The sequence below is a fragment of the Seriola lalandi genome, unplaced genomic scaffold (assembly GCF_002814215.2).
Source record: "Seriola lalandi dorsalis isolate HSWRI2012SDOR001 ecotype SW California unplaced genomic scaffold, Sedor1 jcf7180002054223, whole genome shotgun sequence".
In the NCBI taxonomy this organism is placed as follows: Eukaryota; Metazoa; Chordata; class Actinopteri; order Carangiformes; family Carangidae; genus Seriola; species Seriola lalandi.
In genome coordinates, this window is record NW_019524776.1 from 42,082 (window position 1) to 62,519 (window position 20,438).

The 20,438-nt window shown below is 38.3% G+C and overlaps 2 protein-coding genes across 6 annotated transcripts in view; both read right to left on the minus strand.

The window, feature by feature from the left end:
* Positions 1-344: 344 nt before the first annotated feature.
* prtfdc1b (phosphoribosyl transferase domain containing 1b) lies at positions 345-8,560 on the minus strand. Of its 2 annotated transcripts, XM_023404116.2 has the most exons (9): positions 8,403-8,560; positions 8,051-8,157; positions 6,739-6,922; positions 6,069-6,134; positions 3,373-3,390; positions 1,695-1,777; positions 1,442-1,488; positions 1,220-1,296; positions 345-1,062 (listed from the first exon to the last, which is right to left on the minus strand). In XM_023404116.2, the coding sequence occupies exons 1-9, from the start codon at positions 8,451-8,453 to the stop codon at positions 1,015-1,017; spliced, it is 681 nt and encodes a 226-aa protein (XP_023259884.1). In that variant the 5' UTR covers positions 8,454-8,560; the 3' UTR covers positions 345-1,014. The 2 variants fall into 2 exon arrangements, with proteins under 2 accessions (XP_023259884.1, XP_023259885.1); XM_023404117.2 differs by lacking the exon at positions 8,051-8,157 and having other exon boundaries at positions 8,403-8,555.
* Positions 8,561-11,324: 2,764 nt separating this feature from the next.
* LOC111653533 (pre-B-cell leukemia transcription factor 1-like) overlaps positions 11,325-20,438 on the minus strand; it is a 48,111-nt gene continuing 38,997 nt past the window's right edge. The window contains exons 5-9 of one of the 4 annotated variants that reach the window (XM_087173441.1): positions 20,215-20,350; positions 19,109-19,268; positions 18,045-18,157; positions 16,690-16,788; positions 11,325-13,251 (exon numbers count right to left, since the gene is read on the minus strand). In XM_087173441.1, the coding sequence (XP_087029567.1) occupies positions 13,159-13,251; positions 16,690-16,788; positions 18,045-18,157; positions 19,109-19,268; positions 20,215-20,350 (601 nt within the window). In that variant the 3' untranslated portion in view covers positions 11,325-13,158. The remainder of the gene's footprint in view (positions 13,252-16,689; positions 16,789-18,044; positions 18,158-19,108; positions 19,269-20,214; positions 20,351-20,438) is intronic. The other 3 variants (XM_023404136.2, XM_023404137.2, XR_015437120.1) reach the window with 3 other exon arrangements.

Consider the following 20,438-nt stretch of genomic DNA (forward strand, 5'->3'; position numbering starts at 1 on the left):
AAGAGTTTTTGTGGGACAATTGAGAAGTCTATGAAGGAGCCAGTTTTCTGTAACAACAGGATCATCAATACAAAGTCCCAGCAGCGTAACACCCGGTAATTCCATAAAACATGCTGTACATAAAAACAAATGATTATAACACACTATTCAACATGCTTCAATAACCCAAAGCCCTCCTTTGTATATCATAGGCCTGAGAAAAACATTATGTACACAAGGTTTTTTTTTTATCTTGTGAACTGCAAAGAAACCACTTTAAACAAATTCTAAACTAAATGCATTTTGTGAATCAACAGAGAATGTGAGAATAATGCAGTGATAGATAATACTTATAGAACACATAACAATGTTAAAAATACTTTATTGTATGTTAAATAAAAAAAACTAACTGACCAGAGCACCCTTCTACACCTCAAATGCTACAGAGACAGAGGTAGTTAATGCACTTAGTGTTTCAAGCTCTACTTTGTTTGCCCCTGAGCATTAAAAGTGACAGCAGGAGACCTACCCAATGAAAGGTCAAAATGGCAATGCGAAGAAAATTGTCACTAATTTCCAAACAAAAGACAACTCCTTTGATTTTAAAAGGAGGTAACACCTTGTTTCCACGGTTAACTCATCACACAGTGGCCTAAAATAAATCTATCGCATTCGTACATGTCATGATTATCAAGTCCTTTGCATTGAATACAAAAAGAAGGTGAGACTGTGATGGCATTTGCATTGGAAACAAGCACACTAACCATAGCATTGAACGTATTACATGCGAGTCAGTGTTGTAAACCTAAAATATGAGGCTGCAGCTTTAAAAAGTACTTGCTTTGCTAAAACCAGTTAAATGTCATTGTCTAAAACTGATAAACATTTCAGAGGAGGAATGTTATAACAAAACAGGGATGTTTGAGATCAAATGTCACCGATAGCAGCTGTAAGTGTGTGGCATCTCGAGGAAAATGTTTAGGGTTGCTCCGTGATGACATCTGTGTGACAGTCGCCTCTTTTGCAGTCCTCTCTTTAAATCTTGTATTTCATCTTCCCGCTTTCGCTGATCACACAGATATGCTAAAAATGGGGAAGACAACCAACAGTCAAAATGGAGGATAAGAGAGAATTGTACAATATTCAATGCAAAAAGAAATAAATGATTTGAGGCATGACAGTCAGTGCATTCAGACACTTATTGTGAGTCACTGAGTCACTCAAAAAGGCACTGACTTACATTGAGGTCTCTAAAATACTCATTGTAGTCTAAGGCATACCCGACCACAAAACGATTGGGTATCTCAAAGCCAACATCTGAAATCAAAGACAAAGAGCAACATTACTTGCAAGTTTTTTTTTCCACAGCCCACTGACTCTCTGACTAACAAGCTGCAACAATTGTTTTAAATGTGAACCAACTACTGACTCATAAACATAAATGGGGTGGTCAAGTACATACAGTCAGGAAGACACGCTGAGTTGTGTGGCACTCTCTTCACAAGCAATCTGGGGAAAACACAAGCAGACATTATTATATGATATCCATTCCTACATGTCGTGTTGTGTCAAAGGGCAGTATTCATTTTAAAAGAATAGCACCTGAAACCTTTTTCTCTTTGTCTCTCTTTCTCTGTCTAGACTGGAAAGTGGAAATAGTGATCACAAAGCAAGACAACTGGGCTGGTTTTGATGCCTGTACAGCCATAACTTACCCTGCTACTTTGATCATTTTGGGCCTGAAGGCTTCAACATGCTTGAGGAGAGTTTTCATTGTCTTTCCAGTGCCTACAATGGCCTGTAAAGGAAAGATAGAAAAACTGGACTGAGAAAGCAGGAGAATGCCAATGAGGAAATGGGGACAAATAAAAAAAAAAATTAAAAAAAAGACATTCATATTTGACTGGAGAAGTGAAAAGGAAGAAGTTGGTCACACTGCACTCACATTACATAACTGTTTGAGTGTTCTCTAAAAAATACTTAAAGTGAAAAAGGAATCTTAAAAACCAACATGTGAAGTTTTACCCAAAATGACTTTTTGCGTCGGGAAGAGGGAAAACTTGGTGGTGGATTGAAACCACAGAAATATGCTCTATCATGTTTGTCACATAGATAAAGGTCAACTTGCCCTACATACAGAATGGACTGTCCTTACGCACTTACACATAACATTTTTCAGGAGTGAATGGATATGAACCGTGTAAAAATAGGTTTGATTTTGCCTTTCATTTTAAATTCTGTTCTCAGCAATTCCTTTGCCTCAAGTAGAGAACTGTAAATTAATAAAAATTTAAAGATATTCCACACATAAACCTGCCTTATATATATGGGAACCATTTTAGAACCAGTTAGTAATCCTGTGCTCTACCCTATGTCCCACTGAAACATTGTTGCTCTCTTTTTTTTACATTTACATTATGCGGAGAAAATGTTTTGATAAAAAGCACCCCAATTTTGACGTGTAGTTCTTGCCCATTCAAATACAGATAAGTTTAATACCTCCATCAAAAAAAAATAAAATTTAATATTATTTTGGAGTGGGGTCTTTGTCATCTGATGAAATATTCACTCTCTACTTTGGTTTCCTGAGAGATATATCTGGCTCTTTGGCTGCTCCGACCAGCTAGTCACTCCTGTTTGGTGCTGGGCATGTATCATAGAGTGGGTTTATCAGAGCTCTTTTAGCCGAAATCCGCCGCTTCCTGCTGTCAAGAATGATGTAGAGAGAATGAACCGAAACAGTCCTGGTGCAAGGCTGTGGAACCAAAACAATGAGCTGAAAGATGCTAAAGAGCTCCATAGCAGTGTCGAGTGAAAATTATCTGTGGGTTCATATACTATGAGCAACTGCTTTCACATTATATGTAGTAATTGTTATCATAAAAGCTACTATCAAATCCTTGGTAAAAGACATCTGTGATACTGACTAACTAAATAAAGAATCAAAGAAACACTATAGTCACTTGAAAATACAAACTTTCTTATTGCAATAGTGGCCACAGTCAAAAATGACTACAAGGACATATTCACTGATATTTGAGCACTGACTAATGACTGCAGTTTCAAAATGTTAAATCATGCAATATCTACATACAGTAAGTAATTGTTACTCACTGGCCAATTTCCTTTCCTGTAAATGTCATTTTTTCCCCAGTGCACCTATTCCCTCAACAGGACTAAAGTTTATGATCATATTCGAAAAAACGGCTCTCTTATTTCCCAAATATAGGTCAGCCAATTAAGTTTCATCATGTTGAACTCAGGTCCTCTACAAGAAAAATGAAAAACTTTAAATGGCTCCTCCTGACCTGGATAACCAACCACGGCAAGAAATATAATAGGCCCATTTGGTGGAGAGGGAAAAATAGAGAAGCAAAAACATGTTTGACTCACCTCCACAATCAGTACGTTCTTATGAGAGTAATGTTGGGGCGGGAAAAGAGGAGAAGAAAACAATCATTCTTGGTTAGAAACATAACAAAGCTACAGTGTCTTCTGTAGTCTTACACACTACACACATTTCACCACAATATGCACAATGTAAAAAATCTATGTAGTTTATGATCTGAACAGCGACAAATTATACATCCGAAGTAAAAATAAATACATGTACTGCAAGCTTTATGTTGTAGAGCAACAGAGAAGTAAATGAAAAACAAATGAAAATCTATGAGCATCTTACTTTGGAGATATGTAAAGGGAGGATTGTTGAAACACAGGCTATCAACCGAGCCATACCCAGCCACATTTATTAAAGCAAGAGCTCTATCAGTAAGGCTTTTATTACATTTTATGATATCAGTGATTACGCAAGGAAATGAGCACAGCAGAAAAATGTCAGCCTCATCCAGACTGGAAATCTGTGTTCCTTCAGTCCTGCATTGAATGTCACACTGAAATAGCTGAAATTCTGCAAATGTTTGTCTAATCAACTGGAGACAACTGGGCACTATTTATATGAGGAGACACAATCTAAGCTTCACTTATGTTTAGATAGGTCAAGATAAAAAACTTTAACTGCCGTGTAACTGTTCGAACTTTACTCCACTTCTCAAACAAAGGATTCATCCAAGCATGTAGTCATGCTTTGTTTCGTCCTCATTATTCATACACATTTATCCGGAGTGCAGTAAACCCTGGAGAAATATAAAAAGAATGAACTATAAATTAATGTCCAAGAAAGGGGAAGCTACCGTCTGTTGACCACACTGTAGGGAGGCGAAGGCGTAACTGTGAACTATGTAATATATTCCTTGTCACACAATTAGTTCACTTCTTCCAGCAAAACATTGCAACATTCAGTGACAAACAGACGATAAAATTTAGTTGTACATCACAGGGAGCTCAGGGATTTCACAAGCACACTTTAAATATTGGGAGCAAAGAAGCTGGCAATGACTCAAGCTTACGACCTCATATCCTATTCATGTTTCAGGCATGCCACGCCTGGTTACAGGACGTATTAGTGTGTGAGTGTGTGAGTGTGTTTGTGTGTGTGTGTGGGTGGGTGGGTGTTTGACTGTGAGTGTTCAGATCAGCTGATTTATATTACCTACAAAAACACAAGCTGACTTATGACGTCTGTAGTAGTGGCTGAGTAATTCATCCCTATGCACACAAGCACACAAACACACACACACACACACACACACACACACACATGCAGATGATGCACAGATGTGTGGAGAGAAAAACATGCACGCTCGGCAAACAAGCTTTTTTGCATTATTTCATTATGTCTACATTAACATGGACAAAAACTACAAATCTCAACTAATGTGAAATTGTGCACCCCAGTTGTAGGTGACAGTTGTGCTCATAAAGGACGGAAACAATCGATTAATTTAGGAGAGTTCTGTTTTAAATTCTGTTGTATAAGCTGCTGTTGCATGTGTGCAAATAAAAAACAAACAAATTGACTATTCACACACTTGATTAATTATTTAAGTATTTTTCTTTCAAGCCAAAAGGCCAAACATTATCTGTGTCCAGTGTCTCAAATACTGATTTTCTGTTTTAAGTGACAGTAAAATGAGGGTCATTGTCAAACAAAGCTAGCAATTTCAAAGCGTCATCTCTGGGCTACATAATGTTGTGAAGCATATTTTTTCACCATTTAGGATATTTAATGCCCCCATATTTAGATATATCTTATTTTATAGAACAAATAATTCATCGATAAAATAATTGGCAGATTAATCATTTATGTAAATAATCCCTACTTGTTTGGAATCTCATACTTTGCAGACGCTTGACTTTCAATATTTGTTTTTGTGTCATGTTCTGACTGTTATGTTATGACTCATAAATATGAAGCAAAGTCTGCTTTCTCTTGTCTATGAGTTGTGAGAGGTTAAGTTGGAGAGTGATTTTCCGTCTTTCATTTGAATGATTTTTTGTGGCCTAAAGAAAATACAGCAAAAGCAAGGTTTAGAGAAAAGGCTGAAAAAAAGATCACTTTGTATAACAGAGTTTTTGTCGTTGTCATTTCCAACACCTTCAGTGTCTCTTGACCCCTGAGCATCACTTCTCTACACTGTCTCGTTGAGACTTTCAGTAAATAGTACACACTATCAGTGCTGGGAAACAGCCAGCACATACACACAAACACGTTTCAGTTCGCCGAGGTACTGATTTTGATTATGTGATAACAAGACAAGCAGATGAGCAGTGAGCCTATGAGAACTAGACCACTGTCATCATCCTGATCTACTCTGATAGCAACTCGGCAAATCCTCCCATTTACGCAGATTTTACATTTTGCCTCTGCTAAGATAAAGTGGAAGAAGCCTTAAAACAATTATATTACAACATTTGGTATCTGATCACCGCTGCATTTGTCAGTAACTGCCATCTTTGATCTCCTGCACGGAAGCACTGAACCATTTCCTCGGGATGGAGAGATAGATAGCAGGCAAGAGGGAAGGCTGCCCTCTTGAGGCTGCCGTCTATCAGTGCCCACCATCTCTTTGCCATTTGTGTGTGTTTGTTTTATTGTAATGGAGCTCATGATGATGTTTTATTGGACTACGATGCTGTTATTTATTAAAAAAGCTGTTTCCAATGATGCAGATAAGAAGAACTGTTACCTTTCCAGCTAAAAATGACAAGTCCTCTGCTCCAACTATGTGAAGATCCTCTGTCGACTGGTCATTCTGCAAAAATAATGATCCAAGAGAAACATGTTTTTTTTTCCATAATGTTTTGATGTGTCAGACAAAGTTGCAATAATACGAGCGAAGAATGCAAAGTACGGAAACATGTGGACCAAATTCTAATTTAAAAGAAGTGTTTTTCTACTTTGATACAGTGTCAGATAGAAAGGTATAGCAAACGATTTGATCAGATTACATTATTTTGCCTTTCCCTAATATTTCTCATAAAGATTGCCACATTTATGGACAGAAATCATCACTAAACATGAAACAAATGAAGACTTTCAGGTTAAAGTGTATTTTATAGCACAGGACAATCACATAATATCATCAATGTACTCATATCTCAATGTTTTTCTCGTCTGCTGAGGCTGTGGTGGGCCGCATGGAAACAGCATGTTCAAGGCACACTTACACAAAGATACCACTGTCATAATGTTGTATAAAATATAACACACACATCTTCTGACTAAGTCATAGGATTCATCATGACGGATAATAACAATCTTAAGCATGAAGAGTGCCTCTACATATTCACACATGCCACCTAAGTGAAGTGGTCAGCGTCTGAGGGCTCTCTGTATAGCAGTGGGCAGAGGCTCACCAGGTAGCTCTTCAGACGGATGAAGTGGACCCTCATTGGGATTGTGCGATTGGAGTTGCAGCTAAGAGCCTTGATCCTGTCCACCAGGTCGGCACAGAACTGGTATCCTCCTTTAAGCACACACAGCACCACGATGTCATGGTCCCCCAGGTCATCCATGATGTTTCGAGCAAGACGTTCTGTCCTGCAAACGATTTAAAAAAAAAAACATTTTTTTTTAAAATTTAAAAGTGAATTTCCTCTTCAACACTCTAAAGAAAAGCTGTGGTTTGTCTGTCCAGGAAAATAAGTGGTTACACCCATGTTTTCACTCCTGCTTGTTGTTTGTCTGCTTATACGTAAGCTAGCATGATATGTGAAAAACATAAACAAATTTTAATAAAGTTTGGTGAAAGGTTAGGTCACAGGCTGAAAACAAGTTTTATGTGCGGTTTTATGCATTTTTGAACAATTTTACTTTGCAACAATTAGCTGTAGCTATAGATTTACTTAAGTACAGCTGGACAAATTTCAACTTTCAATGAATATTATCGTATGAATGTTCTGTGTTGTTGTTTCACATACTAATGTAGGCCTTATGAATGATTCTTAGTAGACCAGCGACAATTAGTCGTTCAACAGAAAATTAATCTGCGACTTGGGGTGTAATGATTAAGAATTAGTAAATGGTATTTTTCCCTATTTGCTCACATTCCACAGTCAAAACAACTAGTCCTTTAATCCAGAAAATAATCAACAGATTAATCGATAATGATTATCGTAAATTGCAGCACTTCTAACTAAGAAATTAGTTGTTTTTGTTTGACAAGTCATTCTTTCAGTTCATTGCTTTGGACTTTGATTTGATTATATGTGATTTGGCAAACATGTCCATGATAGGTCACAGTATTGATATTTTCATATTGATTTCAGTGTTATCACCAAGCCCTTTACAGCATTTGATTGAACGCCAGTGTTGTCTTTTAGATGAAGAGTATGATTTATTCAGATTCCCACTAAAATTTCTATACAGTTTCTATTATCAAAATTCTCATAATGTTTAATAATTGTCTGTTTGTAAGTTGTTTGTTTTGTGGGTTTGTTTCAGCTTTGCAACGATCATTTTATATATGATACACCAAAACCCAGTTTTAGAGTATAGAATACACAACATCCCCTAAGTCTTTCTAGAGTCTCTCAGATCTGCTAAAAACCACAAACACTTCTGAGGAATCGTAACAGAAACATCTGAAGCTCACAGTGTTAGACAGCAGGGTTTTTGTAAGAAAACACCCAAAAATCAAGATTCTTCTTCGTTTGTTTTGTGTCGTACCTATCCATAATCACGCCATGTGGAATGACGACACAGTCTAAATCTCCGGAGTAGTGAGCTGGGAAGCTGAAGAGGTCTAAACTGTAGCCTGGCCAGTCATCGTTAATCTGGGAGGGAAAAGATGAACGCAAACATTAGGTCACAGTGGCAAAACACCAGACTAACGTGCAAGCTTCTTGGCTGCGCGAGGTCAGCCTGAGAGACACATGTGACTCTAAAGGAAATCCATCTGTAAGGTGTGCAATGTTGTCTGAATGCGCAACGACCACCGAGTCTGTGCATCCACGAAGGACTAAACTTTTTTCTGCGCTGTTTGAAAACCATGCAGACACTTGACTCATTATTTAATTACCACAATGCCGCCGCTTCGCCCATCGTCTGCCATGTTGTTTTCCGCCGACATACACAAAAAAAGTTGTCTTTCCAGGAAAAAAGAAACTGGTACAGCAAGCTTTCAAGGGGATTTGGCACCGTGAAGAGAGAGGAGGAGCATCGTGGTGGAGGAATGTCTCCTCTAACCACCACCAAACTGTTTGCACCCCTCCGTGTACCGTGTCATACAACACTGCTGCCGCCGGGGGCGCTCTAACATAACATTTACTTGTTACTTTGCACAGGGCTGCTGCTGCTGTGAAGAAGGAGGCCGCAATTTAATGTTCGTCCAGGGGCCTGTGGGAATAAAAGGGGGCTGAGTTGCAAAATCCATGACAATTATTTATATTTTGTATAAGTTGATTTGTTTTATATGCAAAATCTTTATTTACACCTACTACCTTAAAACTCTTTCTTGTCAGACTTGTATTAATAGATCATTCATTTATCAATATTTGAAAGACAGGAACATATGCCACAATGTTAGAATGAGAATGGTCTGCATCACTCACTCATTCACTCACTCATAGACAGAATAAGACAGAAAGAGAGATAAGCAGGACTATGTCATCACCAATACAAGACATAAGGGATGTTTTAGAGTTTTGCAAGGGCAACTGAAAACAGGGAAGAAGTGAAAAGCATAATACTGGCAGAATCGTTTCATTTCTGTTCCAATGAAAGTGATTGTTTGGTTATTGCAATCACAAAATTCCCAGTAGGCAAAAGGAGAACTTCAATTTCACACCTTTGTCACAAGGTTTTTCACAGATGTGTTAACATCGCCATCTTGTGGAGAGAGACAGACACCTCTGGCCCTCCTGTACACTGCTTTTGTTCTGATCAAATCATTTTGTTCCTAATCTCATGTAATATTTCCATTTTTTTGACACATAGAGCCTCTTGAACATTCTCAAACGTTGCCACACCTTCACTTCCAAAACAAGAGAAAAAAAAAAGATTTGCAGGACTGTAATTTAAGAAATCTAGATGCCACACCCAGTCTCACATGCACAACATAATCTGTGTCTGTGTGACAGTGTGTGAATGAGTGAATTCTAGATGAACCACCCAGGGACTCATGTGGTCAGTTAGTCCGGCAGCAGCAGCGGGGTCTGGGCTGTTGTGTCACTGCACATTAGAGCAGTCTGCTGGGCTCTGTTGAGAGGGGGAGACAAGGTGTCTGGGCCACCCACCCATGCTCCTCTACGGCAGCTGTAATTATAAACAGTGGTACAATGACAGCTGGGGAGGCAGATGTCAACAGCAACATTAGATTTCAATCAGCCTGCACAGTGCCATCACCTCAGAGGAATGAGGAGGTGTTGTAACAACACTGCATGATTTTTTTTATTTTTTTCTGAAAGCAGTTATTCTCTGTACAACTTATTTTAAAAGATGTTTTTATTTTGCATGATAACGCAGCAGGCATGATGCTGGGATAATCACTGAGAAATGCTCCACAAGCCAGAAGATGTTTTTAGATGAAGTCTTGTCAGATTGTTTTTGATGCCCTCTCTGTTGGTGAGAGCAGGCTGGCTCCTTTGCTGCCCTCAGGGTGCAGGGGAGCAGTCTGGCTTTGGCATTTCACACTCGCTCAACAGTCAAGGCCTGTGACCGTCCGCAGACTTTACCGCCAACTGCTCCCTTATACCCTCGCCCCTGTTGTTTGTCCAATTATGAATATTCACTTGCTGTGAAAGTAATTCTGTCAGACATGTAACTGTCCAGCCAGATAACGTCAGGGGTGTCGTTTGCAGTATTTCAGGGGAGGATCTTACAAAGACATGACAATTCTTCTTTTCTATCAGATTTTGATATTTGAAAAAAAAAGTGTAAGAAGACCTAAATTTTAGTATTTCTTTCTTTCCTTTTTCCTTTTGTGTTTCCAGAATCATTCCTTTGTGCCATAGACCTGCATTGTTAACCAAAAAAAAACACATCAATGAGCCACACCGTCGCACTGGGCAACATTCATTAGTAAGAATAATGGCACTGTAGTTTATTTTGAATTAATCCCACATATACCATCATGCTGCCAACAAGAGCACCAAATGACATTTTTAGTTTTTTTTTTATTTTTTTTATTTTAGAAATGCATATCTTTATGTTTATTATAAAGATATGCATATTATGCATTATTATAGATTTGCATTGTCAGCGGGAATGAATAGGCTTGGGTCAGAATGCCAGACAGAAAGTCTGAAAGTGTTGAGAGACAGAACAACACAATTTTTCTTTGTGTCTTTTTGTGGCATTTTTTGACAGTAATGTAAAGAATATCACTAGCATTATCTTTTAATTAAAATGAATAGGTGGGGGAATATATCACTATGACCATGTGTTGCTTTATAAAACTATTCAGAATGTAAAAAAACAGCCTCAGTTTCAGATGGAGGTGGTTTTGAGTAGATTTAATTGGTAGTAAAAGTAAAAAAGAAAAAAAAAACAGACCACATAAGTCCTAAATTTAAACGCAATGATGAAAGTTGCCAATCTCCCCAAAAAACAAAACAGTGATGTCTGTCAGTCAACACAAAAAAAATGGACTAACACTGTTTTGAAGTGACTTCCTCTCTTTTTTCTTTCTTTGGGCGATGGTAATGTTGCAAAAGACAACATCCTTTCAACGTTACCTAAACCTGATATTAACATAGTGTGTATGTATGTGTTTTTTTTGTGTGTTTGTCTCAGTGCATATACACTATGCTTGACAACAGCCATTCTGGAAGAAAAATCACACACAGCTGTAAAAGGGGGGATGTCTGCTGGCGGTCACTAACCTTGGTTGACTTTCAGTTATCACTACAGTGACGGTGATTACCGTCGTGCCACTGTTGCATTCGTGTGATGGTGAGTTTTTGCCCTCTCGTAAACTCCACAAAAAAAAACTCTGCTGATGTATGGTCTCGCTGTATGACATATCATTTTTAATGTGTTGAAAACCCTTTCCAACAAAGCAAGTCAAGCACAATGGTGCACATAAACACATGTTGAAAGTTCATGAGCTAATTCACAAGAGTAGGAAAGCAAAAAGTAATAGCCTACATTAAGCATAACAATAAAAAAAACAACAAAATACAAAAAACAAATAGGCCACACAACATAAAAAGTGTCTATAAACAAGGTTAGACTGCTCAGAAAACACATTATTTGACATAATGACTTGTCCCTTTTTTAGTGCTTAATGGTTAACATTTACAATCTTCATAAATGTTTGATACTGAAAAAAAATCAGTCTGATAGTACTGAGACAAGCATGAATTCAAATGTCTACATTTGTTTTGGTGTCAAGTCTAGGGTAACTAAAGCAGTACCAGCAGAATAACATATTGATTTATATGTAAATAAACACCCAGAAGAGGACACGATTCAACAAAATGTGGAACGTAACATTATCTTTACATTTACAAGTGTCCTCAGCTGAGCAGCAGTTCAGGTGCATCCAGATGCGTCTTTCATGGCGATGATCAGTGACTCAATGCTACAGGATCCACTGTGTAAGCACGTAAAACTCTATTAACATAATGACTTCCCTGTTTAAGTGGATTGTGGTTCATGTACTGTAAAACAAACTCAGTTACAGATGTCCTTGACAAACTTTCTTTTTTGTAGAAAGTGATATTTCTTCTCATATTTCTTTCAGTGAGACAGCATCATTCACTTGATTGTAGCACCAGAGCTAAATGACAAAGGATGGTGGTTTAAATGAGTGGAAAAAGAAATAATGTTGTTTATATGTGATGAAATTATATATTAAACCTGGCTCCATGTTGACACACTTTCCTTGACAGACATGTTTTGGTTACATCAGCATTTTGGCATTGTCAAAAACCTTTCTTCTGCAGTGGTGATGGTGGAAAAACGATGAAAATATCGTTAAGGATTCAAGTAAATTAAAAACAGAAAAAGACAAAATTCCTGTTTTTCTCATTGCAATTCGGTGACTGTCACTCTACCAATATGCTGTAGAACCAAAACCAACAAGGTGTAAAATAATTAGTTTAAAGTTGATATATCCTCCGTCTTAATGAATGATGTCAAGCTTGTCCGATTTGATGACAAGTATTTATTTATTGTTTTACAGATAACATACTTCACAGGGTTACCTTAGAGGTAAAATCTCCTGACAGAACTCTGTTTTGACTCGTCGGACACAGAGGGGAAGATGAACATACTTTTATCAAGCACACATTGTAAACAACTGAGCAATATTTAAGTCTAAATGGCGTACCATAGAATAGGTGAGAGACAACAAAATGTAAGTAGGAAGATGTGCCTCTTGCTTGCAAAGACAAAAGTTTCATTTTTACAAAACAAATAATGGTCGCTGACATTTTTTCTACTTTTTTTTTTAAGTGGCTGAGAGGTAGAATGAAGTATTTTCAGTTAAAACCAATGATTTGATTTTCATTACTTTATCATATCATTTCATCATAATGAGTGAAAACATTATGAGTGAATAAGTAACCCCAGCCCTCTGAATATAATGTGAAATCTGTACAAATGTTGCCATTGTTCACGGTATTGTTTTGATTTTTATTGTGAAACTCTTTGTTTGTATCCCAAATGTCCAACGTTATAAGCAGAGGAAATATTTTAAATTTTTTTTAGTTAGGATTTCACAGTAACTCTCCAAACCGTGAGACAGTGAATTCCTTTTTTAATACTGTGAATAGCAAGGTCAGTCCATGTTTTTTTGTGTGTGTGTGGATGAGGTGTAGAGATGGATATATTCAGTTGGAAGTATCCGAATGAACGCTTCCGGGTCCTTCTGTGGGCGATGTCACTGACGAAGGAGTCGGAGCATCTTGCCAGCCACCATTTGTCTGTGGAGGTAAGACAGGAAATAGTTAGCTTAATGCTAACATAGTGTACGCTCTGATACAACGTGCACATAGACGTATATTTAATGATAAGGCATTGATATTATTTCATACAAATCACATGAAAAGACTAAATCCAACAATCAATGCTTATTCTTCTGTGCCACAGGCCTCCACTGCTGCCCCAAAAACCTATTAAAAATACATCAATGAGCCGCACTATTCCTTCATTATGATAAACATGGGCACTGTAGTTTATTCAAACCAATCGAACATATACCATCCTGCAGCTGTAAATCCTCACTAGAGCACCAAATGTCCAATCCATGGCTAAAAATAGTCACCAACAAATGTGCTATTTACTCCTATTTAAGTAACATTTCAGTGTCCTGCTGTTGTAGGACAATACTGAGTTATTTCTTATAGAATATCACCATTACTTGAAGGAACAGCTCAACCTTTTGGGAAATACAGTCTCCAGAAGTTTGATGCCACTTTAATGTCTGCACACTGAATATGAAGCTGGAGCCAGGACAGTTTTAGCTTAGCATAAAACAAAAGGCAAAAACAAAGAGGGCAACAGCCAGCCTAGCTCTGTCCAAAATGTAAAGAAATCTACTCACCAGCACCTCTAAAGCTCACTAATTAGCATGGTATATCTCGTTTGTTTGATACCAACAAAAAACCTCATGGTGTGAATAAAATGAATATTAGTGATCTTTAGAGGTTTGGTATGTTTTTTTTTTTTTTTTTTTTTACTTGTGGACAGAACCAAGCTATCTATCTCCTGGCTCTTGCTTCATATTTAACAGACATATATGAGAGTGGTATTGATGTTCTCAATGAACTCTGAGAGAGCGTATATATACAGTATATATACAGTATATAAACAGTATCACTGTGGTCAAATGTTGCTGTATGTATTACTTTTTTTTTCTTCCAATATTCACAATGTAGAAAATAGTTCCAATTTAAATTCAGGGTCAGACTCAGTAGATTTATTCAGTCCTTAAAGTAAAATGAGACCACATAGATACTAAATTCAAATGCAAATATGAAAGATACCGGGCTTCTTCTCCAACAGCAGTGATGTCCAACAGCTACTTTAACAGTCAACACTAAAAACTGACAAAACACTCTTTTTTCATGAGACTGTTCATTAAAAAATATTCTTGTGCCACTTCCCTCACTTCTCCCTCCAAACGGCTGACATAATGTGAGATAAACAGAAGAGATGAAACACAGAACACGCAGACCTTTCATATATCTCAGAATATACCCCAGAGATGGTTGATAAAAGAATAAATTATCACAATAAAAAAATAGCTCTTTAAAATGGATGCCTTCTCAAATCATGATAAAAGGTTGACTAAAGACCATTAAGGCCATTAATTGCAATTTCCACGCTATAAGTGAGAGCTGGGAATGTGCTTTGGCAGCCTCTTATTTCCAAACCCTGTTATTTCGCGTAAAGACTGTCTGTCATCTTATTCTTATTCAAACATTTCCAGCCTCTGAGAGAGACAACACCCACCAGCAATTTCAGGGGTGTAATTGCTGTTCAGTGATAAAGAAGGAGAGGTGAACCACAAGAGTTCAGTCAGTAGATCTTAGAAAGAAAAAAATATATCATCTGGGCTCCTGGAAATTTTGTTTTAAGTGTGTTATTACTATAAAAAATACTATAAAAGCCTCATATCATCATCAACAATATCCTCTGTAGTTGTTACTTTCATTGTTTATATAAAAATTGAATCATAAAAAGTTAAGTATTCCTACTGGATGATGTGACCCAAAATCTATTTCACAATGAACTATCACACTGTATAGTACAACGATAAGTGTAAAGTATTCTTTTTAATACATCACTGCCTGATGTTTTAATTGCTCACAATGGCTCATTTTCATTTTCAAGGTTTACAGTATAATCACTCAGAGACCTGGACTGGACTTTAGGTTTCTGGTTGTATACCACTGGTTGATGTGGCTATTTTTAGTTTAATTATAGAAATTCAGACAATTTCTTACTGACAAATTACACATTTACCATAAAAATGGATGGGTAGGAACTTCATTAGCCTCATCTTTACTGTTTTCATGTATAACTATTACATTAAAGTCCTCAAAGACTCTTCCAACCATCTGAATGAAGAAATATTCTCTTTGTGCAAAAACAAAAAACGATTTTTAACCTGGTTCTCAAGTTGCTGTTGTATTTCCTAATTTAAGAAGCTGGAAATTAAACTATTTTTTAACGTGACCAAAATATTAGTTTATATGAAAATACTACGTATTGTAAACATGTAGTATATCACTATAAACATAAACATAGTAAACGTAATAATACATGTTTTACATTTTTAAATTTTGGTTGATGTTTTCAAATTCGAATTGTGCATTCAGATGGTTCTAAGAGTCTTTTAAAGCTCACAGGGTTTTTAATTTTTTGGGGAAAATTGGATGCTTAGTTCTGTGACTCCCATGTAAAGCTAATAACATGAGAGGCAAACTGGCACTGGAGATTTGTAATTGGTTCATAATGTTGATAATTCAATACATTTGGTTTAGAGCCACGACCAAATCCCTGCTAGCACTTAGTTTGGAACTTAGTCACGGCTTTTGCACATTTTATGAAAATATTTTGTCTGCTTTCATTTGTCCCACTGTCTAACACCCCAGCACAGTGTATTGAACACCTATTTCCAGTTGAGCCTGTTGCATGTTGTAACTGGCTTGATACATCCGTTCTTATTTTAGCACAAGGGGTGTTGCAGGCTTGGCTGTCAGTGTCGCTGTTCCTGTGGATGAATGATCTGACCAATGTGCTTGGACTGTTAGCCCAAAGCCCCGCTCTTTCTGTCCCTGTGACTGTCGTATTGATTCTGTTCAGCCCTGCGCAGCCTGTCGCTATGGATCTACATGCTAACACACTGCCTCCAGTGTTGCCTGTCCCACCCTGCCCAGGCCCAGCCCAGCAAGGAGACCTAGAAAACTGGCCCAGCCTTTGACAGGCTAGCTAAGGAGTTATTTTAAGAATTAGCAACTGGGAACTTTTTTTTTTGTGAAGTCAGTCTCGGAGGGGACGAGAGGTATGACTTGTCCTATGGTGCCAATGTGAGAGCAGCGTTGGGAGGGAGGATGACACCTGTGTCCTTGTTCCTGTCGACTGCAGGTGCCTCGCTAACGCTAATATCATCCGACAGACTAGGAGCGTGTCCAGCTACTCAGCCCGGTAGCTGCCTCATTGCCTGCCACCTAGGGCACGACTGGAGCAGGGGGGGCAACTGGCTGGACAACAGCCCAACCCCGGCAAACTCTGCTAAGTGGCATCCCAGCATGCATACAGAATGAAACAATATTATACACATCCTGCAACTGGGGAATCGTTGCAAAGTAAGACAGCAAAGAAAACGTTGAGAAGGACAGAAGGAGATTGTTTACAGGTCTTACGTTGATGCCCTGTGGACTGTACATCTGGCTGGCTGCGAGGCTGTCACTGTATCCTCCGGTCTGGCTGATAACATGGCGAAGGGTATCCACCTGGAACAGCGGGGACACACAGACAAAAGGCCTGGTCAGACAAAAGCTCTGGATAACAAAGACAGCCATGCACAAAGGAAAGGTCAGTCTGATAGTAAAAGGGTACCATAAACAAGAAAAGGTTACAAACAGCGAATCAGAATGATTTGGCTGCTACTACAAGCTTGATAACAGACATCGCAAAAGGACAAAAATAAAAGAAAAAGGACAAGAACTAATTATGAATGCATTTGTAGTTGTAGTGAAATAATACATCAAAATCAGACGTTAAACACAACGCTCTGCAGCTCATTGTCCTAAATGTAGCTGCGCACTCCTGACAATATGACAGTGGAGCAAACGCTCTGATGAAGTTTCACATCCAAAAACATTTACCTGACAAGGCTGCCAATAAAAATCTGGTGTAACTGAGGTCACATCTTACATTATTTGGTAATAAAAGTTATTACTGGAATACAGCCTTTTCCGTGTTCTTCATAGATTCATTGGAAGCTGCTTTGTAGCTTTTGGCAGAGCAGCCAAGCCAGGTGAAAACACGCCTGCCATGTGGATTACACAACAAATCAGACTACTCTATTCAAGAGGGCCAATTTTAGTCAAAGTTGTACTTTCTCTTTTCTTTTTTTTTGCCTTCTTTTAATTGTGCACCTCTGGGAGTGAAGCCATTCTGACATGATCAGAAAAATAACCCTTTTAAAGGAACATGAGTTTCAATAATTTAAGGCCAACCCCGAAGACCTCTTTACCTCCTATAATGGTCATCTCATTTGCATATTCATTAACAACCTAAAGCATTTGGGGAGCTGATGTGAATAGAAAAGCGGGGATGGAAGGATAAAGAAATGATGCCGAAAGCTCTGAAACTAAATGAAAATATAACTGCGGGTGGTGATTCCTTAATCTATGGCGAGAGTTATAACACTCAGAAACACTACGTTGGTCATCACTGTCCACTGGGGCAAGGTCAGGGAGCTACAGTGCACCAGTGGCTATGTGAACTCTTGTCAGGAGCGCTGATGAGTGTTGCACCGTTTCCAAAACTGTCTGCAGTCGTCTACTCAACTGTGGGTTGACAATGGCTTCTACATTAATGTAAAGCTTCAGGCTAAGTGTAACCTCTGTTTCACTGTGTAGGGCAAGTAATTGTGTGCATCTGCATTCACAGAGTGGTCAGTGGTCGAACAAAAGTATGAGTGAGCTCAAGAGTTTGTGCAAATTTTAGTCATGTCAGACACTAAACTTAGAGAGGCGCCTACCTGGGATTGTATGTTGGCCCCAACCTGCCCCCCTTGGTACGAGTCCCCATTGAGGGACTGCACACTCATGAACAAGTCTCCGGAGTTTGACATGTTAAAAGAGCCAGCAGAACCTGAGAATACACAGAGGCAGAGAAGAAGAAAGAGAGCAAGAGAAAAGGAGAAAGAGAAGAGAGAGAGAAAAAAGTAACAGGGAAGAAGATAGGGACAGAAAAGGAGTTAAAATGATCATGCATTAGCAAAAGTGCATTAAGTGAGTTAGTTTGGGAGGGCGGCGGGCAACATGAAAAACCTGCATGCTACAGATGCTGTAGGCACACATTTAAATATCACTGAACCATAATCTAAAAAGGAAAAATCCACCAACAAGAACCATAAGACAGAAAATCATCATAAAACTGTTTAAGTCCACTTAAAACAGGGTTTATGGATTATATTGTTGTTAAATGTCCGTGCTGCTAGTGTTTCATTAAGGAAGTAATAATTGATCTGCAGGAAGACCCAAAGAATTGTCTTCGTCCTTTAATGGACCCCAGCTCCCCAGATGTAAAGAGACCATCGCGTAACTTGATTTCAACACCCGGTCCTAATCCAATACAGTTGCGAAGTCTCTATATGACAAAAGACTCCGCTTGCCCTCTGAGCAGCTTAATGGCATGCACGAGGTCAACCGGACAAGAGGCAGGAAAAATTAACGTCCACAAGACCAAGAGGTCAATAACAGAGAGAGGGAGAAAGGGAGAGAGAGAGAGAGAGAGAAAGAGAGAAGAGAAAGAAAATGAGTGAGAGAGACTGACAGCAAAGGCAGAGAAGAAAGAGAAAAAACGGAACAAGAAGAAGCAAGAAAGCTGTACCATATAACTGGGTTAGTTAAGGAGAAGGAGGGATTTCTGTTAGTCTAAATGAAACAGCACCAGAGACTGAATTCTTGAGTTGCAACTCAGGTATGAGAGCATCTCTATGTTGTGCTTCCTGGCATCATACAATTCTTTACTGATTCTTCTATCCATATAGAGCTTGAAGTGAAGCACCTGAACAATTTTTAACCTGGGTGTGAAACTCACCTGCTGAGTTGGGAGTTGATGGGGAGTTTGCCTGACTGCCGTGGGCAGACACGCTGGTTGCATTGACCGCAGTCCTTGCTGCGTACATGTTGGCCTCTTCTTGAAACTTGCCGATGTTTTTCTTGTATCGGATTCTCTTGTTCCCAAACCAGTTTGATACCTGACACAACAATCGGTGACAAGATAAACTAGCTGAATTATAATTTATTAAAGCTGATTATCTATGCAAGGAAGGCAACAAAAGACAAACTGTACAAATACATTTTGATAGCACCTTTTCGTGGAGTGTTAAATATCAACACCCAGCCTATACCTGGATTGTGATTCAATCAGCACACCACCTTTTAGCACCAGCTTTTGTGACTGCTGTGACATATTTGTACTTCCACACAGATACAGTATGTGCCTAGAAAACCTTGAATCATTGCAGGCTGCATACACACCTTCTGCACATGGCTAATTATTCGTAGTTTTTAGTGTGTGCTATGCAAATTTGGCTCCTTAAAAATGCCTTATTGGATGTGTTGTGTAATATTCCTGTTGCTGAAGCACAAAAATACAATGGAGATCACTCTAATATGTGCTCATTGTGCTCCACATGTTTTTATTTATTTCCTCTCTGGTTATTTAATCTTATACAGATAACCTCTCCAGTCATTTTTATGAGTAGAATTTATATTCATCTCCGTCAGGATGACAATTATCGCACACATATGGTAAGATTTTATGTGAGTTGCTGCTTGGAATGAACCCATAATCAAACTTACAAAAATAAGCATCCGTGATAATTTAAAGGTTATTCAGAGATTCAGATGTTTTAGAAAATAATAGACGAGGCTCTGAAAACTAACTTGTATTGCATAAATACAAAAATATCTGTCAAGCATATAACAAGGTTTGGTATCATTATCTAATTAAGTTAGCTGTGTGCATAGCATTAGCTTGTTCATTGTTAATAATAGTTGGTATCAACTGACTAACAAGTGTTAGGATTGGCGTTATTTGTAAAACCGAGCTTATATTCTGTTTATGTTTAGATACTATTACCAACTCCAAATTAAATCGATCTATTTTTCTTATTTTTGACCTTTGTTGATTCTGGTTACCTGTGACACTGTGATGCCGCATTTCTTGGCCAGTTCTTCTTTGGCCTCCTCGCTGGGATAGGGGTTACTGAGGTGGGAGTAAAAGTACTCGTTCAGGATCTCTGTCGCCTGTTTGTTGAAGTTCCTCCTCTTTCGTCTGGACAGAAAGCATAAAATATACTTAGTAAATATACTTCATAAACAAATAAATGCAATCAATTCCTCTCTTGCACCTCCATTCAACC